Source organism: Rhinoderma darwinii, chromosome 6 (genome assembly GCF_050947455.1).
Source record: "Rhinoderma darwinii isolate aRhiDar2 chromosome 6, aRhiDar2.hap1, whole genome shotgun sequence".
Taxonomy (NCBI): Eukaryota; Metazoa; Chordata; class Amphibia; order Anura; family Rhinodermatidae; genus Rhinoderma; species Rhinoderma darwinii.
This window is the reverse complement of record NC_134692.1, coordinates 89,490,736-89,515,280: the sequence shown is the minus strand read 5'-3', so window position 1 is coordinate 89,515,280 and position 24,545 is coordinate 89,490,736. Positions and strand designations below refer to the sequence as shown.

Sequence of the window (24,545 nt, the reverse complement as noted above, 5' to 3'; positions counted from 1 at the left end):
CCCGAATAACCAGAGCTCTGTATGAAAGAGTGTTTTAAAATTTATCATACATCCCTTGGTTTATAGTTTACCCCAATTTTTGCTTACCCTGATGCACTCCGCACAGCTTATCCCCCCTCGTCTTTCCCCTCTGGGCCCTGCTGTGTGCCCAGGCAGCTGATAACAGCCACATGTAGGGTATTGCCATACCCGGGAGAACCCACATTACAGTTTATGGGGTGTAGGTCTCCGGTCAAAATACTCACTCACCTCTAGATGAATGCCTTAAGGGTGTAGTTTTTAAAACGGGGTCACTTCTTGCGGGTTTCAACTGTACTGGTACCTCAGGGGCTTCTGCATACATTACTTCGCACTAGAAAATCCCCAGTAGGCAAAATGGTGGTCCTTTCCTTCTGAGCCCTCCCATGGGCCCAAACGGCAGTTTATCACCACAAATTGGGTATTGCGGCACTCAGAACAAATTGAGCAACAGAATCGGGTATTTTGTTTCTTGTGAAAATAAGAAATTTTCAGCCAAATCTACATATTATTTGAAAAAAATAATTTTGTTTTAATTCCCAGCCCAATTCAAATAAGTTCTGTGAAAAAACTATGGAGTCAAAATGGTCACAACACCCATAAATGAATTCCTTGAGGGGTGTAGTTTCCAAAATGGGGTCATTTGTGGTTGGTTTCTATTGCTTTGATACCTCTGGGGCTCTGCAAATGCGACATGGCACCCGAAAACCAATCCAGCAAAATCTGGACTCCAAAGAACAAATAGCGCTCCTTTCCTTCTGAGCCCTCCCATGGGCCAAAACGGCAGTTTATCACCACAAATGGGGTATTGCCGCACTCAGGACAAATTGGGAAACAAAATGGAGTATTTTATTTCTTGTGAAAATAAGAAATTTTGAGCTAAAACGACATATTATTGTAAAAAATATATTTTTTTAAATTCCCAGCCGAATTCAAATAAGTTCTGTGAAAAAGCTATGGGGTCTAAATGGTCACATTACCCATAAATGAATTCCTTGAGGGGTGTAGTTTCCAAAATGGGGTCACTTCTGGTGGGTTTCCATGGCTTTGATACCTCTGGGGCTCTGCAAATGCGACACGGCACCCGAAAACCAAACCAGCAAAATCTGCACTCCAAAGAACACACAGCGCTCCTTCCGTTCTGAGGCCTCCCATGGGCCCAAACGGCAGTTTATCGCCACAAATGGGGTATTGCTGGACTCAGGAGAAATTGGGCAACAAAATGGGGTATTTTGTTCCCTGTGAAAATAAGAAATTGTGATAAAAAATGACATCTTATTGGAAAAAATGACGTTTATTTCATTTCACAGCCCAATTCAAATAGGTGGTGTGAAAAAACTGTGCAGGCAAAATTGTAACAACAACCATATTTGAATTCCTTGAGGGGTGTAGTTTCCAAAATGGGGTCACTTCTGGTGGGTTTCCATTGCTTTGATACCTCTGAGGCTCTGCAAATGCGACATGGCACCCGAAAACCAATCCAGCAAAATCTGGACTCCAACAAACACATTGCGCTCCTTTCCTTCTGAGCCCTCCCATGGGCCCAAACGGCAGTTTATCACCACAAATGGGATATTGCCGCACTAAGGACAAATTGGGCAACAAAATGGGGCATTTTGGTTCCCTGTGAAAAGAAGAAATTTTGATCACAAATGACATTTTATTGGAAAAAATAAAAAAAAATCATTTCACAGCCCAATTCAAATACGTGCTGTGAAAAAACTATGCGGTCAAAATGGTAACAACAACCATAAATGAATTCCTTGAGGGGTGTAGTTTCCAAAATGGGGTCACTATTGGGGGATTCCAACTGTTTTTTGCACCTCAACACCTTTTCAAACCTGGCATGCTGCCTAAAATATATTCTAATAAAAAAGAGGCCTCAAAATGCACTAGGTGCTTCTTTGTTTCTAGGGCTTGTGTTTTATTCCACGAGCGCAGTAGAGCCACATGTGGGACATTTCTAAAAACTGCAGAATCTGGACAATACATATTTAGTAGTATTTCTCTGGTAAAACCTTCTGTGTTACAGAAAAAAAATTGAATAAAATTGAAATTGTTTTATCAGGGTTTCTAATACATAGGCCCCTCAAAGCCACTTCAGAACTCAAGAGGTACCTTAAAAAAAAGGCTTTTGAAATTTTCTTAAAAATATGAGAAATTGCTGTTTATGTTCTAAGTCTTGTAACGTCCAAGAAAAATAAAAGAATGTTCAAAAAACAATGCCAATCTAAAGTAGACATATGGGAAATGTGAACTAGTAACTATTTTGGGTGGTATAACCGTCTGATTTACAAGCAGATGCATTTAAATTCTGAAAAATTATATTTTTTCCAAATTTTCTCTAAATTTTGCAATTTTTCACTAATAAACACTGAATATATCGACCAAATTTTACCACGAACATGAAGCCCAATGTGTCACGAGAAAACTATCTCAGAATCACTTGGATCGGTTTAAGCATTCCAACGTTATTACCACATAAATTGAAATATGTCTGATTTGAAAAATGGGCTCTGAGCCTTAAGGCCAAAACTAGGCTGTGTCCTTAAGGGGTTAAACATGTGTAATACAAAATTTATTTTTACACAGGGGGTTGAGTGTGTTGTGCTTTTACACGTGTATCTAAAATTTTAAAGAATAAAGGAAATGCAAAGAAAAGAAAAAAGGAGAAAAGAATAAGATATAAATTCAGGAGAAAAAAAACAAGTAGAAAAAAATATATTGAACAAACGTACAATATAAAACAGACAAGACCTGACACTAACAAATTAATCCTAACGATATAGATTAGGGGGAAAAACTGTAGTATAAAAAAAATTAAATGCACAAAATTTTTACTTTTTAACGAACTTCAGTAAAATAAGACTGAACTAACTGACGCTAACTGTAACACTGTAAATTTACACAAAAACTGGAGAAAATATATAGCTAAAACTTCTGCTATATAATTTTTTTACAAAACGGATGTCAGCTAAACTAAACGTCCACTACCCTAACGCACTACCTATGCATGTACTAGCTACACCTAACTATATTTTGGTTTTACTCTTTTTTTTACAGTTTTATAAAAAAAAAACGTGACCAAAAAAACTGCATCCACAAATTACCACTGAGGTTGATTATAGACTCGGCACCAGGTGCCAGCATGCCGCACACAGAAAGATGGTGCAGTAAAAATAGACCAAAAAACGAAAACCTACACCAAAAAATTACCACAGATGCTGATCAGTGATGGTGGTCATTCTTCAGTGCTCAGCAGCAGGAGCGTAGCTAAAGGCTCATGGGCCCTGGTGCAAGAATTCAGCATGGGCCCCCCTGTACCGCCTATGGCCAGCCTTTCCCAACAGCCCCCCAGTATACTTCTCCCATAGCCGACCTGAAACAGTATAATGCCCCCCGTAGCTGCCCCATACAGTATAATGCTCCCTGTAGCTGCCCCCATACAGTATAATGCTCACTGTAACTGTCCCTATACAGTATAATGCTCCCCATAACTGCCGCTATACAGTATAATGCTCCCCGTAGCTGCCCCCCACACAGTATAATGCTTCCATAGCTACCCCCCACAGTATAATGCCTCCATACAGTATAATGGCCCCCATAGCAGACCCCATACAGTATAATGCCCCTCATAAATTCCCCCATACAGTATAATGCCCCATAGCAGCCCCATACAGTATAATGCCCCCATAGCAGCCCCATACAGTATAATGCCCCTCATAGCTGCCCCCACACAGTATAATGCCCCCATAAAGTATGATGCCACATAGCGGCCCCATACAGTATAATGCCTCCATAGCTGCCCCATACAGTATAATGGCTCCCATAAATGCCCTTATACAGTATAATGCCCCCATAGCAGCCCCATACAGTATAATGCCCCTCCTAGCTGCCCCCCACACAGTATAATGCCCTCCTTAGCTGCCCCACACAGTATAATGCCCCATACAGTATAATGACCCCTTTAGCTGCCCCCACACAGTATAAAGCCCCCATAGCTGTCTCCCTACAGTGTAATGCCCCCATAGCTGCCACCATATCAGCCCCCCCCCCCCGATAGTATAATGCCCCCATACGGTATAATGTCCCTCATAGCTGCTACCATATCAGACCCCCATACAGTATACTGCCCCTCATAGCTGCCACCATATCAGTCCCCAATACAGTAATGCCCCTCATAGCCACCACCATATCAGCCCCCCTCTTTATACAGTATAATTCCTCCATATGTCCATAATAGAAAAATAATAAAGTTACTTACCTATCCCCGTTTCCACGACGGGTGGAGGAGGAGAGCCTTCTCCTCCTTTGCCCTGTGTTATGAGTGACTCGGCGCAGACAGGCGCGATGACGTCACTAAATCGCGCCTGTCTGCGCCGAGCCGCTAATAGCTCATGGCAGTGAATGCTGGAGGAAGGAGCCGTCTGCTCCTTGCTCCAGGATTAAATTCAACTGGATCTGCATCCTGAGGACGCAAATACAGTTGGAAGCAGGACCTCGGTGAGTGGTTTGCGACCCCCCAGAGGATTTTGCACGACCCCCCCAGGGGGAGTGCGACCCACAGTTTGTAATGTATTGTGTCGTGCAGTTTATGTTTGCGGTGGAGGGAGGAGAGGGGGGCCTGTAATTTCAAGCACCCCCCCTCCACCGCAAACACGGACAGTACAATAGAACAGACAGTACAATACAATACAGAGAGATAGAAGCAGCACACAAAAAAACTCTGGTTTATTCATCCAGCATCCACTGCAACGTTTCACCTTCTATATGAAGGCTTTTTCAAGTCTTCATAGAGAAGGTGAAACGTTGCAGTGGATGCTGGATGAATAAACAAGAGTTTTTTTGAGTGCTGCTTCTATCTCTCTTTTTTGGATACACGTTTGTGCAGGGAGAGGTCACTCCCTGTTTGAAAGCTGAGCACCAGCCTTAACAGGCAAGGAATCACAGTGCTGCTCCTACCCTTGATTTGTCTATATACAATACAATACAACGCACATACATTACGGGCCCCCTCTGCAGCTCACCTGCAGTCTTCCATGCGCTTCCGCATCGGCTCTTCCGCAGTGGCTGGAACGCCCCCTCTCGTGACGTCACGGTCACATGGTACACTGAGTGTACCATGTGACTGTGACGTCTAAACAAACCATGCCCGTAACCAGGAAGTGCCGGCATCACAGCACATACAAACTTTGTATTAGAACGCTGCGTGGCAATGGGGGCCCTGTGCGCCCCCCAGGCTTGTGGGCCCAGTCGCAACTGCAACCGCTGCGACCCCTATAGCTAAGCCACTGCTCAGCAGCACAGGAGGGAGGGGGACAGGTGCAGGGAAATTTAGGTAAAGATCTAGTGCTGCTGCTATAAAAAAATCATCAGCAGCACAGTTGATGCTGATCACTCAATGAGTGATCCCACAGCAGGATGCAGAAGACTCTGGAGGACGATTGCCAGCCCAGTAGGCCAAGGCAAATGGTCAGTATGGTACAGATTAGGCAAGAGGTGGGCAGAGCTGCTGCTGGGTGTTTGAAACACTCGCCATGGCTGCGATTGGCTGTTCTACACAGACCGACCAATCACAGCGGTCGGGAAGGTGGCACCATTGCCACCTCCCCATTGTCCTAGACAGCACCAAACACCACTATTTCATTGTATTTGAATTGAGCGGCCAACTGCGGCGATGACCGAGGGCAGGGGGTGTTTGTTGTGATGACCCCCTGGACAGCAGCCATCTTTACTTTGTCACTATGTATTTTAACACAGTGAACGCTTCCCTTTTTGTCGTAAGTATACAACATTTTGCAGGAGGCACTTACTTTCCATGACGTAAAGGGGTGTACATTTCAACGGGGAAAGGGGAATAAGCAGCTATCAAACCCCGCTTGAAATCCAATATGCCCAATTATTTTTTTCCCATGACATCTGCCATCAGGGGAGAGTCGTGAGGCCCCATATACATTACATATTATTTTATCTAATGTGTATGGCCAGCTTAAGCAGTCTGTAAAAATATTTCAAATATCGTTACAATCATCACAAAAACTGCTACTTGAGACCCTGTCCTCTTTTTATAATACAGGGAGTGATGTGACATCAATTGACCATGACAGCCCATTATGGCATGGCGCTATGACGTTGAGCCTAAAAGGATTTGCTAAAACTGGCCATCGCCATGCCATGATTATGATGCCACTTCCCAGAGGACCACTGGCAGAGAAAGTAATTTTTTCTAGACTCTAAGTATATTTTAAAGATATTTATTTTTCTACACAAGAAACAGTAAGGGTATGTTCACACGGCCAATTTTCGGCCGTTTTTTTAAAACGGCTGTAAAATCGGAAGCAGAGTGCCTCCAAAATCAGGCCAATGATTGCAATGGGAAAAACTGCATTCTGTTCCGACGGGCCCTTTTTTTTTATGTGGCCGTTTTGAAAAACGGCCGTGTAAAAAAATGGCTGCAAAAAAGAAGTGCTGGCCACTTCTTGGGAAGTTTTTGGAGCCATTTTTCATAGACTCTATTGAATACAGCTCCAAAAACGTCCGTAAAAAACGCTGTGAAAAACGCAGCGAAAATCGTGAGTGGTTTAAAAAACTTCTGAAAATCAGGAGCTGTTTTCCCTTGAAAACAGCTCTGTATTTTCAGACGTTTTTGAGTTTGCGTGTGAACAAACACTAAGGGCATGCCCCCACGTGGCGGTTTTCCTCCGCAACTGTCCGCATCAATGCCGCACAGAATCTGCGTTGCAGATTCTGTGGTGGATCTCCCCAAAATGTGCAGTAAATTGATGCGGACTAGCCGCTGCGTATTGAGGTGAAAGTACTTCCCTTCTCCCTATCAGTGCAGGATAGAGAGAAGGGACAGCACTTTCCCTAGTGAAAGTAAAAGAATTTCATACTTACCAGCCATTGTCTTGGTGACGCGTCCCTCTTTCGGCATCCAGCCCGACCTCCCTGGATGACGCGGCAGTCCATGTGACCGCTGCAGCCTGTGATTGGCTGCAGCCGTCACTTAGACTGAAACGTCATCCTGGGAAGCCGGACTGGAGAAAGAAGCAGGGAGTTCTCGGTAAGTAAGAACTTCTATTTTTTTACAGGTTGCTGTATATTGTGATCGGAAGTCACTGTCCAGGGTGCTGAAACAGTTACTGCCGATTGCTTAACTCTTTCAGCACCCTGGTCAGTGACTATTTACTTACGTCGCCTAGCAACGCTCCCATAATTACGGGTGCACACACATAGCACCCGTAATTACGGGAGCCGCATTGACTTCCTCAGTCTGGCTGTAGACCTAGAAATACATAGGTCCAGCCAGAATGAAGAAATGTCATGTTAAAAAACCAATACGCATCCGCAGCACACATGACATGTACATGACATCTGCAGACTTCATTGCGGAATTTAGAATCTCCATTGAAGTCAGTGGAGAACTTCCGCAATGAGTCCGCAACCAGTCCGCCACTGGTCCGCAACATCCATTTTATGCTGCGGACACCAAATTCCGCACCGCAGCCTATGCTCCGCAGCGGAATTTTCCACCTCGTCTAAACAAACCCTACTAAAAAGAAGTGTAAGGCAATGGAGAAACTGGTCCGCTGCGGATTAACGCTGCGGAGTGTCCGCAGCGGAATTCCAGAGCAATTCCGCCACGTGGGGCTTCTTGGAATTCACACAAAACTCTGGCTTAATACCTAAGTGCATAGTGTAAAGGATCTGCCAGGCACAGCTACAGCTCCTAACTATTTGATCCTGCTCCATACTGACCCTGGCTTACTGACTACTCTTCTGCTCTGCGTTTGGTACCTCGTGCTCTCCTGGTTTGACTTGGCTCGTTCACCACTCTGTTGCTCACGGTGTTGCCGTGGGCAATTGCCCCTTTCCCTTTGCTTTGTATTCCCTTGTATGTTTGTCTCGTGCACTTACTGAGCGTAGGGACCACTGCCCAGTTGTACCCCGTCGCCTAGGGCGGGTCGTTGCAAGTAGGCAGGGACAGAGTGGCGGGTAGATTAGGGCTCACTTGTTCGTTTCCCTACCCCCGTCGTTACACATAGCTTATATTATATATTTCATACAGAATGCCTGGTGCATAACATAATGCAAGAGTAAAAATGGGAGAAAAAAAAGAAAGAAATAAGAACTTTCTCTATCTGAAAATCTTAATTTAAATGCTAAATGGAACTGAAAGTCATATATGGAAAAACAAGTGAATATATGGAAAACTAAATGTTATCTTACAAGTGCAAGTCACTTTTTTTAATGAATTTTTTTACTTTTCATCATGGTCCCACTGTTTTTACTCCAAACAGTTTTGTGAACTTCACCTAAAAGGTTTTCATAATGACGGAGATATAGTATATAACGGCATCCTGTGGTAATACCTTGGGAATATCAGAACTGTTGATGGGGCTGTTGTTGAAGGAACCAGATCTACAAAATGCTGTATTTGTCTGACCATTCTTGTAGTCAGGCCGGTTATCAGGATCCTCAGCAGCTGTACAATATGAAGAAGATACACTGAAGTAGGTATAAAACCTTGTATTTGTATAAAACAAAGATGCATAAGAAAAGCAAAAGAGAATAAAATACCAAAATAAGTGAGAAAAGCTTAAAGAGGAGGGCAACTATACTCTGCTTAGTATCAATGAGATGAATAGATCTTATTACTGATTTTAATAATTCATTAATATTTCCTCTTAATACAACAGTGTTTTAGCGCAAATTCATTATAAAACCCATTAAAACATGATCTTATCGAACAACAAACTCCAGCATTCTAAATATATTTAATGATAGCTATTTGAATATCGAATATTATTTTAGGTTAATGTAAGACTCTAGTGCTTGTGTAATAATAATGTAGCCATTAGAAATAAGATATAATTCACAATTGTATCAGTATGTTGAGTTAAAGGGGTTGCCCACTTTGGACAATTGATTTTTTTTAGGAGGTCCCGCTGATGATAAGCTGATCACTGTCCCAATGCTGGAAATCCCAGTGGTCCATTGTGACAGGAAGGGTCACAGCATCACAAGGTTCCCATTACAATCATGTAATGCATGGACAGACAGGGTCCTTCAGAGAAATACGCTCTTTGTACCTGCTACAAGTCAATTAGATGAGGGCCTTGAATGGGCGACTCCCTCTATTAACTCCAAATTCCTTAATAACTATATTAAAAATATAATTTTTAAACCAGACAACCCTTATGATGATATCTATAAAGAAAAAAATGCCCTACGAATAGCAATAAACAATTCAGATGTGCATACACATTAGGGGCGGGACGAGGGGCAGGTGAAATAGGTGGTCAACTAGAGCGACATTCAGGGGGTGGTGCAATTTGGAGAGTTAAAAATAGTAATGTTCTGCCTTTAAATTTTTTCCAATTCCTATATAAATAAGAAGGTTTGACATTGGTGCCTCAGTCATTCAATAAATCATTGTCTGTCTAGCAGCAATGATGCTGAACTTCAGGGACCGAGAGTGGTGGGGCGCATTCTGAAACCACTGCCTTGGGCTCCATGAGAGTTTGCCATGCCCCTGGTATACATGTTTCATGTAAAACACCTACAATTTCAGAATGCATATCTAACCTTGAAATTCATTCTGCTTATTGGAAATTGGAGATTTTGCTCTTAAGATCTGTGAAACAAAGCAATATAAACATTAGTAGATTAATGTACCATATTAGCCATCTGTGATACAATGCCTAAGGAAGAGACCTAAGCGGTCTCAAAAGCTTGCATCTGTAATCTCTAAGTTTGCCAATAAAAAGATATCACACAGCTATAATTCTTGAGATAGACATTAACAGTTTAGACATTTATTGAATTATTTTATAGACTATTAAATGTAATAGACTGCAATGCCAAAAATGTGTTATTTACTTTCTCAATAAGTCTACCATAAATCATCATCTATTGATAGAAGGTCCATCAATGGTCATTTCAACCTTTAAACCTTGTACCCTAGTAACTTACAGCATCTTGCCCTATCAAGTCCTATTCTATACAATGTGCCCCGTGTCCTGGCAATGCTCACTGTGTACAACATTATACACTTAGGTGACCTAGATGTCAGAATATGCCAATCCTTCAGTTACCCAGTAAAAATTTACTGCATCTAGTGCAGTTGTAAATACCATTGAAATCATAGTGTAGAAAATATACGTTACACATATTCCTTTACGTTTGACCATGTTACCATTGCTATGAGATTTCAAATTGCACAGATCTCTGCTATCTGAAAAATGTTGGCGTAGGAAACTTAAGAACACTGCTGCCTGATCACAGTCCCATTATTTGTGATCAATAAGGAGTTTACATGAGCACTAATGCCAAATCATACCAATGACAGAGAAAAGGAAAAGTGGCTGCCCCTCAACAGTTACCTCACCTGCCTATTGTTTAGCCTGTTCTAGTACATCTGTATTATTATAGTTATTTATATATGTACATGACAATATTAAGTTTGAATTAAACACACTTGTGGAATTCCCTTTATGTTCATCCTTCTTTTTTTCTTTGATTCTTCAATATTGAAATATTTATCATCTGGAGAGCCCATGGAATCTGATGAATCTTCCGCATCCTGACCATTTGACTTTGTGCTAGGGGGCATGATGATGTGCAGATTACGTGGCAAACTCTAAGAGATAAAATCATTAGTGCATATTACAATGTATACATTTAGGAGGAAGACTTCTTGTGTGATTTAAATTCATACTTTTACAACTCTATCTAGAGTTAGGTGGTGATCATCAAAAGTTTCAGTACTGTGGCTGCAATTTTTGTAAGTTTTGGGTGATGTCATTTAATAAAAGTCATCAAAGTTTAAAGAAAGTGTAGCTACAATGATTTTAATCCTAAATTAATGTTCTTTGTTTTTTTTAGAAGATAATAAATGACTGCTATACTGTGCTTTTTATATTTTTTTGGGGAAGGGCTTTCACCTGATCCAAAACAACACCGTCCTTTAATATTCTTCTCAGTTTACATTCCAGATTCACAATTCTTGCCTCTTTTCTGACCATCTCAATCCTAAGTTCATCATTCCTCTCTTCTAGCTCTCGGATCTGCTTCCTGTACTTGTCTTTGCCTATTAGGCATTGAGAGCACTGTGTCTGGGCTTCGTCACGGGCACGATATGCCTATTATGAAGGAAAGAAACACAACAAACACATGTGAAAGTACTAAAATATAGATACCATAATAACATGCTAAAGGATATATTTTAAGATAACATAATTAGAAAGAAAATATTATTTACTCTAGTTATTGTTAAACTGTAACATCACATAATTTAGCCAAGGCATTTGAGTGTGTTACACAGTGAATTGATGTAGGATGCAATGCATATGGGGCAATAAAGCTCAGCTGAAATGCTTTATGATACTGAGAGAGGGAAACCCAAAGCAATGGAAGATTGTCTACCATTGTGGATACATGTATGTGTAACAGGGCCGGCCTTAGGTGTGTGCGACCTGTGCCTTTGCACAGGCGCCTCACTCCAGCAGGTGAAAGCACTTCGCTGGCTCCCTTCCCCTGCTTGTTTCAGAAGCACCCGGGCCCGGCGACTCAGCAGCCGCCTTTCCGCCCGGGCGCTTCTTCACTCAGTGGCATCGCTACAACTATAGCAGCCATAGCGGCTGCTAGCGGCGACACCAGGCATGAGGGTGCCCGTGCCGCCCGGGATTCCGCTCCTGGAGCACTCCGCTTGATGTCTCTGTTCATATATGGACAGTGACATCAGGGGCAAATCCTGAAGCAAAATCCCTGTCCACAGCATTGCCGACGCTGTGACCGGGGATTCCACTCCAGGAGAAGCCCTTGACGTCACTGTCCATCAATGGTCACTGTCCATAAATGGACACAGACAACAGGGGCTTCTCCTGGAGTGGAATCCTCGGTCACAGCATCGGCAACGCTGTGCATGGGGATTCTGCTTCAGGAGTTGCCCCTGATGTCACTGTCCATATATGGACTGAGACTTCAAGCCGAGCGCTCCAGGATCGGATTCCCTGGCCACAGGGGACTTCCGCTCCTTTAGGGAGCTACAGTGGGGCTATCTGCAGGGGCTGTGTGGCAGTACCTACAAGGGGGCTGTGTGGCACTATCTACAGGGGGAATCTGCGAGTGGCAGGCTGATGGTCATTTTACTGTGAGTGGCAGGCTGATGGTCATTTTACTGTGAGGGGGGGCTGATGGTCATTTTACTGTGAGTGGGGGCTGATGGTCAATTTACTGTGAGTGGTGGACTGATGGTCATTTTACCGTGAGTGGGGGCTGATGGTCTTAAAGTGGTTTCCACCTCTGACCTCCAATTAAAATTAATAGGAGGCTTAACTTCAACGGCTTAAAAACAACGCAAAAAAAAAAGTTTAAACAACGCTGTCAATTCAATTCAGATTTTTTTTGTCTTACATAAAACACTGTGTGTACATACCCTAAGAGCGTAGTTTTTTTTTTTAGCTGTTTTTGGTCTTCCTCTAAACAAACAGGTAGATTTAGAAATGGTTAGGGAACTCTGTACTACGCTACAGGATCACGCCGGCCTACACAAGGATCATGTCGTTGAGAAGCTCAGTTCATTGTGGGAATGGGGCCTAGGCGAGTAAAAAAAAATTTGTTTGGGGACACTGTCTACAAGGGGGAGGGGGGAGGCTGTATGTCACTATCTGCATGAGGAAGGTGGTGGGCTGTATGGCACGATCTACAAGGGGGAGGTGGGGGACTGTATGGCACTGTCTACAAGGGGGAAGTGGGAGGCTGTATGGCACTGTCTACAAGGGGGAGGTGGGGGGCTGTATGGCACTGTCTACAAGGGGGAAGTATGGGGTTGTATGACACTGTCTACATGAGGGAGGTGGGGGGTTGTATGGCACGATCTACATGGGGGAGGTGGGGGGATGTATTTATTGTTCACAAGGGGGAGGTGCGGGGATGTATGGCACTGTCTACAAGGGGGAGGTGGGGCTGATGGCATCATCTACAAGGAGGAGTTGGGGGAATATAGCACTGTCTACAGGAAGGCTATATGGCACAATCTACAGGGGGCACTATCTGCAAGGGGGGCTGTGTGTGGCAGCCAGGGGAGGAGGGAATTATACTGTGTGGGGGCCACTAAGCGGACATTATACTGTGTAGGGGTACTACAGGGGGCAATATACTGTGTGTGGCACTTAGGGGGCATAATACTGTGTGGGCACAATTAGAGGACAAAATACTGTGTCATTGACGGGGTTATAATTTATTATATTATTAAATGTTATTATTATACTGTATGGGGGGCACTAAAGGGGCATTATACTGTGTGGGGACACTATATAGGGCATTATAATTTTGCACCTGGCATTATCTATCCTAAGGCCGGCCCTGTGTGTATACCTAGTCTTATTGGACTACAGAGCTGAGATAATGCTACAGGGAGAGAGAAACCTGTCTTTCATGTTTATAGAGCAACCTTTCAAAGTTGCAATTAAATTTAATAAAAAAAACTGCATAAACTGTGTACATAAACCCCTAGTACATGTGACAAGAGTTTTCTAGATCAGTGATAGGTTTATCTCATGATACTTCTTGTCAACAGATGAGGAAAGAGGAAAGACGTTAAACAACTTGATAATCCTTGACAAAACTAAAGTGGTTGCCCACTTTAGACAACATTTCACCTTGTCTACTGACTCAAATTTGCTGCAGCAAATGTGATCAGGTAATATCTGCAGGTAACTGCAATGTAAATGCTTGTTTTTGCTGCAGATGACTGCAGTGCACCCATCGAGTAAATGTCTGGGGTTGAAGAGATTTGCACTGGATACTGTTTGAACTGATAGAGGTATTCCATAGCTATGGAAAGCAAAAAAAAACAAAAACATATAACAAAAAGTCATCTAAAATCTACAACTATTCTAAACTCATGAACATCGGTGACAAGAACAATACCACAAATATTTAAAAGGGCTCCTCAGACAGGGAGTGTGCACTCATTAGCCTTCAGCACCAAATTCTCTCATCACTGCTGATTTAACACTAGATAGGTTGTCATATCAGACTGTCATATCACAGGAACAAAATGGCTGCCTCTACTGTGTTTGTGTAGCACTCATGGGCATGCTTTTGTATCATGAGATACTTTCTAAAATTACTACTTTTAATTTGTACTATAAAATGAATGACGTTGGTACCTGATCCCGTTCCTTCTCTACTTCCTCTAACTGTACCATAACAGTGTTCATGCGGTGTTTGTACATCTCACAGTCCTTTGCCAGAGTAGAACACTTTAACTCCAAGTCTTCTTTCTCCTCCAAGTACTATAGAATAAAAAATGGGTAAGAATTAATTCATCAAATTTATACTATAAATGCTAATGTCTGTTTGTCTGTCTTCTATAGGCATCCAAATGCCTGAACCATTTGACCCCCAAATTTGGCACATAGGTACATTAGGTTTTTGTAAAGCTCTCGACCATGCCGTTGTTGCTGTTATCAGCCATTATCACAGGATCAAGATACAATACTATAAAAGTGAATACAGGCATCCCCTTTTATAGTACAGATGTTTTTATCTGGCATTAACAGTGTTGAATCATGAAGGGGCGGAAACCGCCAGTTGATAGATCTGACTTCAGTGGCATCCTTTGGACCCACTAAGAAGTCTTGATTAATAAAACCAAGTGCAGTGGAGGCTTAAAGAGGCTCTGTCACCAGATTATCAAATCCCTATCTCCTATTGCATGTGATCGGCGCTGCAATGTAGATAACAGTAACGTTTTTTGATTTTTTTTAAAAACGATCATTTTTGGCTAAATTATGAGCAATTTTATATTTATGCAAATGAGCCTTTCTAATGGACAACTGGGTGTGTTTTCTCTTATTTCCAACTGGGCGTGTATTGTGTTTTAAGCAACTGGGCATGTTTACTTCTTTCACTGCACAATCACACCGTGCTGTGGATCATGCTGGGCTGGAACAATGAGAAGTGTAGGACACTGATTAGTCACTGATTGGTCAGCCTCATACACTCCTCTGTACAACGCCCAGTTGGTAAAAAGTAAAAACATGCCCAGTTGTCCATTGAGAGTCATTCGCATAAATCTAAACTAGCTCATAACTTGCTCAAAAATGATCGTTTTTCAAAATAAAAACCACTGCTGTTATCTACATTACAGCGCCAATCAGATTATGTAGGAGATAGGGCACTTATAATCTGGTGACAGAGTCTCTTTAAAGAGGCTCTGTCACCAGATTTTGCAACCCCTATCTGCTATTGCAGCAGATAGGCGCTGCAATGTAGATTACAGTAACGTTTTTATTTTTAAAAAACGAGCATTTTTGGCCAAGTTATGACCATTTTTGTATTTATGCAAATGAGGCTTGCAAAAGTACAACTGGGCGTGTTGAAAAGTAAAAGTACAACTGGGCGTGTATTATGTGCGTACATCGGGGCGTGTTTACTACTTTTACTAGCTGGGCGTTGTGTATAGAAGTATTATCCACTTCTCTTCACAACGCCCAGCTTCTGGCAGTGCAGACACAGCCGTGTTCTCCAGAGATCACGCTGTGTCGTCACTCACAGGTCCTGCATCATGTCAGACGAGCGAGGACACATCAGCACCAGAGGCTACAGATGATTCTGCAGCAGCATCGGCGTTTGCAGGTAAGTCGATGTAGCTACTTACCTGCAAATGCTGATGCTGCTGCAGAATCAACTGTAGCCTCTGGTGCCGACACGATGCAGGACCTGTGAGTGACGTCACAGATCTGCACTGCCAGAAGCTGGGCGTTCTGAAGAGAAGTGTATGTACTTATCATCAGAATGCCCAGCTAGTAAAAGTAGTAAACACGCCCCGATGTACGCACATAATACACGCCCAGTTGTACTTTTACTTTTCAACACGCCCAGTTGTACTTTTGCAAGCCTCATTTGCATAAATACGAAAATGGTCATAACTTGGCCAAAAATGCTCGTTTTTTAAAAATAAAAACGTTACTGTAATCTCCATTGCAGCGCCTATCTGCTGCAATAGCAGATAGGGGTTGCAAAATCTGGTGACAGAGCCTCTTTAAAGCCACTCGAGCCATAAGATTTTGATTTCACTTTTTTTTTCTTCAAAAAAATGAAAATTTATTTAAATAACACTTTCCAGAATAATACCATAAAACCACTCATCCAAATCCACCAAATGGGGTTTCAAAATACAAATAAATGACAATACAAAAATAAAAACACATCACTTACGTCCCCCACCACCCACTTCACACGTATAGGAGGGGGAAAAAAAACACCCAAAGCATTCCAATCCACACCCAACTTTCAGTCAAACGCCTGAGTTGTTAGACATCCAGCTAACTACTATCTTCCTTTATTGGTTTCCCATACATTCCATGTTTCAGAAAACTTATGCCCCTGACTCTTATCTCCATACATCGCAGTTTTTTAGTATCTGTAGTCTAGCCTGGAACAATAACCTAGTTATTGCCCTCTTTTTAAGCCCTTGCAATCCCAGATGTTTTACCGCGTCCGGTATATAAGCTACTGGGTCAAGATTTAACTGTATTCCAAAGGCATTATTAATCATTTTTAATATTTCTGACCAATATCTAAAAAGTTTAGGACATTTCCAAATCAGGTGCACCTTTGACACTTATCTGATTCTAATAATCCTACTTTCTTAAGAAAGGCTGGTGTATGATGTAATCTGTGCAGAATAAAGAATTGAGAGACCCTGTGTGTGGCCCTATACGAGACCATCAGAGGATACTGCACTATCTCCCTCGATGATTCTTCTGGGTGAGATATTTAATCGAATGTAACCCTCTACTCACTGTGACATGTGCACCTCTAAATACTTAAACTTTGAATCCTCTTCTAACACTCATATCTCGACCTTTCCCTTAATGTTAAGATTAAATTTTCCCCAAAATTTTCCCCAATTTATTTTTAGTCCTGAAAAATATCCATTTTTTTTAATCAACCCCATCACTCCTCCCATGTAGGAGTTTACATCCTCCAAAAACAACAGCATATTATCGGCATATAATGCCACTTTATTTTCCATTGTTCCCTACTTGAAACCCTAAATAGCCATACTGTCCCTAATTTGTATGGCCAATGGCACTATTGCAAATGCAAAGAGCAACGGGGATAAGGCACAGCCCAGTCTAGTGCTCCTAAGGAGGGAAGAAGGCAGGGACATCACCCCATCCACCATCATACTTGCTTGCGGTTTAGCATATTGGAGTTTACATTTCTAAACTCTATTGTACTTGGCTTCTAAACCACCTACTACACCTTCAGGATCTAAATTTAGCATATGTGAAGTCAACTAACCGTTAACTTCAATTTGCAAAATGCGGCTAAAGAGAACATCATCATTTGGCAATAAGTCTCCAATGGCCAGGAGGAGCATCACGAGCTGCAGAGACTGCAACAGAGGCGGAACTGCAAGCTGATCAAATGTGTCATACTACTGCTTGAGCTGCTGAAATTCCTCAGCAAAGTCAGGCCCGATTTTCTCAGCAACAGATCAGACAGGTGGCTCGCAGAAGTGCAGAGACTCCTACCCAGACCCAGGCCAGAAAGCAAGCTGATGGAGAGCTCATGTTGTTCAGCGTGCTAATGAGTGGGCTTTATTGCACGATGCTGCTTTTAGTTATGATCCAACCATAGCCTACGGATACACAGATTGGTTGTGATAAAGAAAAGTAATCATTATACCTTTTGCTAATAATCAATTGCCATTATTATATGCTTATGCTACATATATGTATACTGTGACTATATCCAAAAAAGAGAGATAGAAGAAGCACTCAAAAAAACTCTGGTTTTGTAAAAGATCTGCCAGGCACAGCTTCGGGGTTAACTCCCATAGGTAATCAGTCTACACCTGAATCTACGTCTCTGAGACTGACTCCATCTTCCACCACTCAGGATGGCAGGCTTAGGAGTGGGAGAGCCTATCGCAGCCTGGCCAGATGGAGCTAGCTCCCGCCCTCTGTCTATTTATACCTGCCTTTCCTGTTCCTCCCTTGCTTGTGATTCTTTCCGTGTGGTTTCCTGGCCCAGCTACAGCTCCTAACTATTTGATCCTGCTCCATACTGACCCTGGCTTACTGACTACTCTCCTGCTCTGCGTTTGGTACCTCGTGCTCTCCTGGTTTGACTTGGCTCGTTCACCACTCTGTTGCTCACGGTGTTGCCGTGGGCAACTGCCCCTTTCCCTTTGCTTTGTATTCCCTTGTATGTTGTCTCGTGCACTTACTGAGCGTAGGGACCGCCGCCCAGTTGTACCCCGTCGCCTAGGGCGGGTCGTTGCAAGTAGGCAGGGACAGAGTGGCGGGTAGATTAGGGCTCACTTGTTCGTTTCCCTACCCCCGTCGTTACAGGTTTATTCATCCAGCATCCACTGCAACGTTTCACCTTCTCTATGAAGGCTTTTTCAAGTCTGACTTGAAAAAGCCTTCATAGAGAAGGTGAAACGTTGCAGTGGATGCTGGATGAATAAACCAGAGTTTTTTTGAGTGCTGCTTCTATCTCTCTTTTTTGGATACACGTTGGTGCAGGGAGAGGTCACTCCCTGTTTGAAAGCTGAGCACCAGCCTTAACAGGCAAGGAATCATAGTGCTGCTCCTACACTTGATTTGTCTATATACTGTGACTATATATACTTTGCCTCTGAAATGTATTTTCTATAATCTTTCTAGCTAAGGTTTGTTTTTAACCCCTTTAGGACGCAGCCTGTTTTGGCCTTGTGGCACAGCCGATTTATTCAAATCTGACTTGTCACTTTATGTGGTAATAACTTGGGAATGCTTTTACCTATCCAAGCGATTCTGAGACTGTTTTCTCGTGACATATTGTTCTTTATGTTAGTGGAAAAATTTGGTCGATAAATTCAATATTTATTAGTGAAAAACACCAACATTTTGAGACCATTTGCAAAAATGTGCATTTTTCTAAATTTAATTGTATCTGCTTGTAAAACAGATAGTAATACCACACAAAATAGTCAATAGTTAACATTTCCCATATGTCGACTTTATGTTTGCATCATTTTTTGAACGTCCTTTTATTTTTCTATGATGTTACAAGGCTTAGAACTTTAGCAGCAATTTCTCACATTTTCAAGAAAATGTCAAAAGGCTATTTTTACAGGTACCAGTTTAGTTTTGAAGTGGTTTTGGGGGCCTTATATATTAGAATCCCCCAATAAATCACCCCATTTTAAAAACTGCACCCCTCAAAGTATTCAAAACAGCATTCAGAAAGTTTCTTAACCCTTTACGCGTTTCACAGAGAATAAAGCAAAGTAGAGGGGAAATTTACAAATTTAATTTTTCTTTGCCGAAATTCATTTGTAATACATTTTTTTCCTGTAACACAGAAGGCTTTACCAGGGAAACACAATCAATATTTATTGCCCAGGTTCTGCAGTTTTTAGAAATATCACACATGTGGCCCTAGTGTCCTAAAAAAACGAAACACCGGCCTCAGAAGCAAAAGAGCACCTAGTGGATTTTGGGGTCTGCTTTTTTTTTTAGTTTATATTTTAAACACCATGTCAGGTTTGAAGAGGTCTTGTGGTGCCAAAACAGTGGAAACTTCCCAAAAGTTACTTATTTTGGAAACTACACCCATCAAGGAATTTTTCTAGGGGTATAGTGAGCATTTAGACCACAGAGGTTTTTTGCAGAATTTAGTGCAATTAGGCCGTGAAAATGATTATCAACATTTTTGTCCATTAAAATATTTGCATTTTTTTTCATTTTCACAAGGGATAAAGTAGAAAAAGCCACCCAAAATTGTAACGCAATCTCTCCCGAGTATGACAATACCCCACATGTGGTAATAATAGTTTTTTTTTAATAGAAATTAATTAACCTTTGCAGGACTGATTCTTTTTTGCTTTTCCATTTTAGTTTTCACTCCCCGCCTTCCAAACGCCATAACTTTTTTTTATTTTTCCATTAATAGAGCGGTGTGGGGGCTTATTTTTTGCGGGAAGAGTTGTAGTTTCTATTGACACTATTTAAAGTACCATATAATGTACTGGGAAACCGAAAATAAAATTCTTTGCGTGGTGAAATTGGAAAAAACGGTGATTCCTCCATTGTTTTTTGGTTTTTGTTTTTACCGCTTTCACCGTGCAGTAAAATTGACAACTTAACTTTATTCTGCGGGTCAATACGATTACGGTGACACTAAATGTATATAGTTTTTTTTATATATTTTACTACTTTTACAAAGACAAAACTATTTGTTAAAAAAAAATTGTTTTGTATCAACATATTCTGAGAGCCATACCTTTTTTATTTTTTGGTCGATTGAGTGGTGTGAGGGCATATTTTTGGGGGGATGAGCTGTAGGTTTTCTTTTGTACCATTTTTTGTACATGTAGCTTTTTGATTACCTTTTTTTAAGTGTTATTTAGAGCTTTGGTGACCAAAAAACTGTGATTTTGGCATTTTAAATTCTCTATTTCATACGGCGTTCATTATGAGCTAAAAATTACTGTTTTACTTAATTCTGTAGGTCGGTACGATTACGGCAATACCATACGTATATAGTTTTTTTTATGTTTTGCAGCTTTTGCACAATAATATCACTTGTTAGTTAAAAAAAATATTTTCTCTGTCATATTCTGAGAGCCATAACTTTTTTATTTTTTAGGGTATGTGCACACGTAGTGACCAAAAACGTCTGAAAATCCAGAGCTGTTTTCAAGGGAAAACAGACCCTGCTTTTCAGACGTTTTTTGACCAACTCGCATTTTTCGCTGCGTTTTTCGCGCCGTTTTCGCGGCGTTTTTTACGTCCTTTTTGGAGCTGTTTTCATTGGAGTCTATGAGAAAACAGCTCCAAAAACGTCCAAAGAAGTGTCCTGCACTTCTTTTGACGAGGCTGTATTTTTACGCGTCGTCGTTTGACAGCTGTCAAACGACGACGCGTAAATAACAGGTCGTCTGCACAGTACGTCGGCAAACCCATTCAAATGAATGGGCAGATGTTTGCCGACGTATTGTAGCCCTATTTTCAGGGTATGTTCACACGTAGTCAACAAAAACGTCTGAAAATCCAGAGCTGTTTTCAAGGGAAAACAGACCCTGCTTTTCAGACGTTTTTTTACCAACTCGCATTTTTCGCGGCGTTTTCACGACGTTTTCACTGCGTTTTTTACGTCCGTTTTTGGAGCTGTTTTCATTGGAGTCTATGAGAAAACAGCTCCAAAAACGTCCAAAGAAGTGTCCTGCACTTCTTTTTACGAGGCGTAATTTTACGCATCGTAATTGCCGTACGACGCATAAAATTACGCGTCGTGTGGACAATACAGCGTTCTACCCATAGAAAGTAATGGGCAGATGTTTGACGACGTATTTGAGACGTATTTCCAGACGTAAAACGAGGCAAAATACGCCTCGTTTACGTCTGAAAATAGGTCGTGTGAACCCAGCCTTAGTCAAAAAAGCTGTGTAAGGGCTTGTTTTTTGTGGGATGGGTTGTAATTTTATTGATACTATTTTGGGGTACATGCGACTTTTTGATCACTTTTTATTTTATAGTTTGGGAGGGGTGGTGACCAAAAAATAGTGATTCTGGCATTTTTTTCATTTATTTTTTTGCGGTGTTCACCATGCGGGAAAAATAACATTAAAATTTTATCGTTTTGGTTGTTACGAACATGGTGATACCAAATATGTGTACTGTTTTTCAACGTTTTCATTTTTTTCCTATAATGAGAGACTTGTAGGAAAAAAAAATCTTTTATTTTTACACTTTTGTAAAACATTTTTATTAACTTTTTTTAACATTTTTTCACTTTTTACACTTTCTCTTCTGACCTGAAGCTCTAATCGCTGTTAGAATACACTACACTACCTAGGTAGTGTAATGTATTCCAACTGTCAGTGTGACGTCACAGTCACTCTGACAGTAAGTCTACGAGGACCAGCTAGAGGCTGGCATACATGGCAGACGCCATCACAAGCATCAGCAACCCCCACAATTGCATGGGGGCTTCTGATGTGCTACAAACCCCCTAAATGCGGCAATCGCAATCGAGCATCGCATTTGAGGGGTTAATTGCCGAATTCAGCGGCGATGAGCCACTGATCAGCAACAGTGGAATGTCAGCTATTGTGGACAGCTGACCTCCCAATTTCCGATGCACACTGTCACCGACATTGTTCATCGGGAACAACACAGTGTCTTCCTGTCATTCTAACAGGAAGTATATCAGGAGGCTGGTCCTGATAGGCTACCATACATGGCAGACACAGAGGCCATTACTTGGCCTCCGGTCACCATTCTAGCCATCTGCAAACCTCACGATTTCATTGTGAGGTATGCTGATGTGCTAGAAACCCCTAAAATGCGTAGATCACTGCATTTAAGGGGTTAATTGCCGAAATCTGCGAAAATGAGCCGCTGATCGGCAACAGTGGTGTGTCAGCTGTCAGGGACAGTTGGCCTCCCTGTTCCCGGTGCACGTGCACACTGTCCCCGACAGTGTGCACCGGGAACGGTGCAGTAACTGTACGTCCTCGTGCACTAAGACACTGGCCACCAGAACGTACAGTTGCGTTGTGGTGCACCTAGGGGTTAAACAGTATTTCTGGATGCAATCATGGCCAACATTGTCAAATATTGCAGCTAATTTCTCTATATTATGCGCATTCTTTACTAATAAACCTACTAATGTTGGCAATAATGCAAACTTGTCCTGCCACGGCACATATATTGGTCGCAATAATTGTGTTGCATTGTCACTTACTGTCCTAATGGGACTATTACCACTGCAGATATAACAGGTTGTGGGCAGCATCTTTCCTCAAACCTAAAGATACCCAGGTAACATAACCTCAGGGTTCTCATTGCAGCCATGTACTTCTTACTTATGAGTGACAACAACCAGTGACCTTCACCTCGTAACTCCACATAATAAAACACCTTAAGTTATTATTCAGAGTACCATGGCATATTTACACACATGATTATAAACCTCAAACAATATAAACAATAGGGCCACAACTAATGAAATAATGCTATCGCCGCCAATCTCAGTATTTCCCCTGTGGTTTGGGTCCCATCAGTGCATTCACAAGCCCTGTGTCACGATGCGGGGTGTGGACCCACTGGGCCATACCGCGTAGTGGGATGGCAGTTGGCCTACAGGTATAGTACAGAGTCTATAGTCCAGAAAGGGTACCTGAGGCAATGTAGACAGTAGCAAGGCAGGCTCGGCTGGGACCGGGCAGCAGGCAGACGTGAGGCGTGGGGTAGCGGAACAGGCGTGGAATACAGCACAATATGACAGCAGCTCAGCACGGCACTAGACCAGGATAGCACGGGATACAGGATACAGGAACAGGGACCACTTGGGAACTGGAAGACACTAGGAGACCATTTGCAAGACAAACTTTGGGTAACAAACAAAGCTCAGAAAAAGAACAAGAGGGCAGAGCCCTTTTTATAGTCCAGTGGCATTCTGGGCTAGATTGCAGACTTCCTGCAATTATGCGTGCACTGGCCTTTTAAGACCGTGCGGGAGACAGTCTCAATACCAGGAAGTGAGTGCCGGCGCCTCACTGGTGGACAACGCTGCAGAGAACACAGACGTCCATGGCCACGGCTGTCGAGGGGTAAGTCAGAACGACGGGCCATGGCCATAGACGTTACAGTATCCCTTCTCTTACGCCCCTCTTCTTGTGACCAGAGCCGGAGAGAAACTTCCTCACAAGCACAGGGGCATCGATGTTCTCCTCTGGCTCCCAAGACCTTTCTTCTGGACCGAACACCCTCCAATCCACTAAATAAAATGTCCTTCCTCCCACCTTCTTGGTGGCCAGAATCTCCCTAACTTCGAAAGTCCCTGACGAGCCACCAGGGGCCACTGTGGAACTAGGAGTCCTGGAGTAGTGGTTTAGGACCATGGGCTTCAGCAAGGAGACATGGAAGGAGTTAGGGATCTTGAGGGTAGTAGGCAGCCGCAGTTTGTAAAACACCGGGTTAATCTGTAGCAGGATTTCGAAGGGTCTGACGAACCTAGGGGCAAATTTGCAGGACGGCACCCTCAGCCGGATATTCTTTGAAGACAACCAGACCCTCGTACCTGGAAGAAACTGAGGAGGAACCCGTCTTCTTGTATCTGCCTTTCTCTTCATGTGGACCACCGCCAGCAGGATAGAAGATCGGGTCTGTTGCCATATTTGCAGAAAGTCCCTGAAGGTAGAGTCAGCTGCAGATACCTGGGACATAGTAGAGACAGGAAGAGGTAGTTGAGGGTGTTGGTCTTAGACGATGAAGAATGGACTGGAGGTGGTGGACTCACTACTGTGGTTATTGTAGGAGAACTCTGCCCACGGGAGCAGCTGCACTCAGTTATCATGCCGTCTGGAAACAAAGTGACGCAAATAGTTCTCCATAATCTGGTTAACCCTCTCGAATTGCCCATTGGATTGGGGATGATAGGCCGAAGAGAAGTCTAACTTTACACCGAGGAGGCCGCAGAGTGCTCTCCAAAACTTCGAGGTGAACTGG

The 24,545-nt window shown here is 42.5% G+C and overlaps 1 protein-coding gene across 1 annotated transcript in view; it reads right to left on the bottom strand.

Annotated features, from left to right (window-relative positions):
* CARD11 (caspase recruitment domain family member 11) overlaps nt 1-24,545 on the bottom strand; it is a 687,245-nt gene that overhangs the window by 305,093 nt on the left and 357,607 nt on the right. The window contains exons 7-11 of the mRNA XM_075830023.1: nt 14,196-14,321; nt 10,965-11,162; nt 10,499-10,660; nt 9,607-9,655; nt 8,391-8,503 (exon numbers count right to left, since the gene is read on the bottom strand). Coding sequence (XP_075686138.1) covers nt 8,391-8,503; nt 9,607-9,655; nt 10,499-10,660; nt 10,965-11,162; nt 14,196-14,321 — 648 coding nt within the window. The remainder of the gene's footprint in view (nt 1-8,390; nt 8,504-9,606; nt 9,656-10,498; nt 10,661-10,964; nt 11,163-14,195; nt 14,322-24,545) is intronic.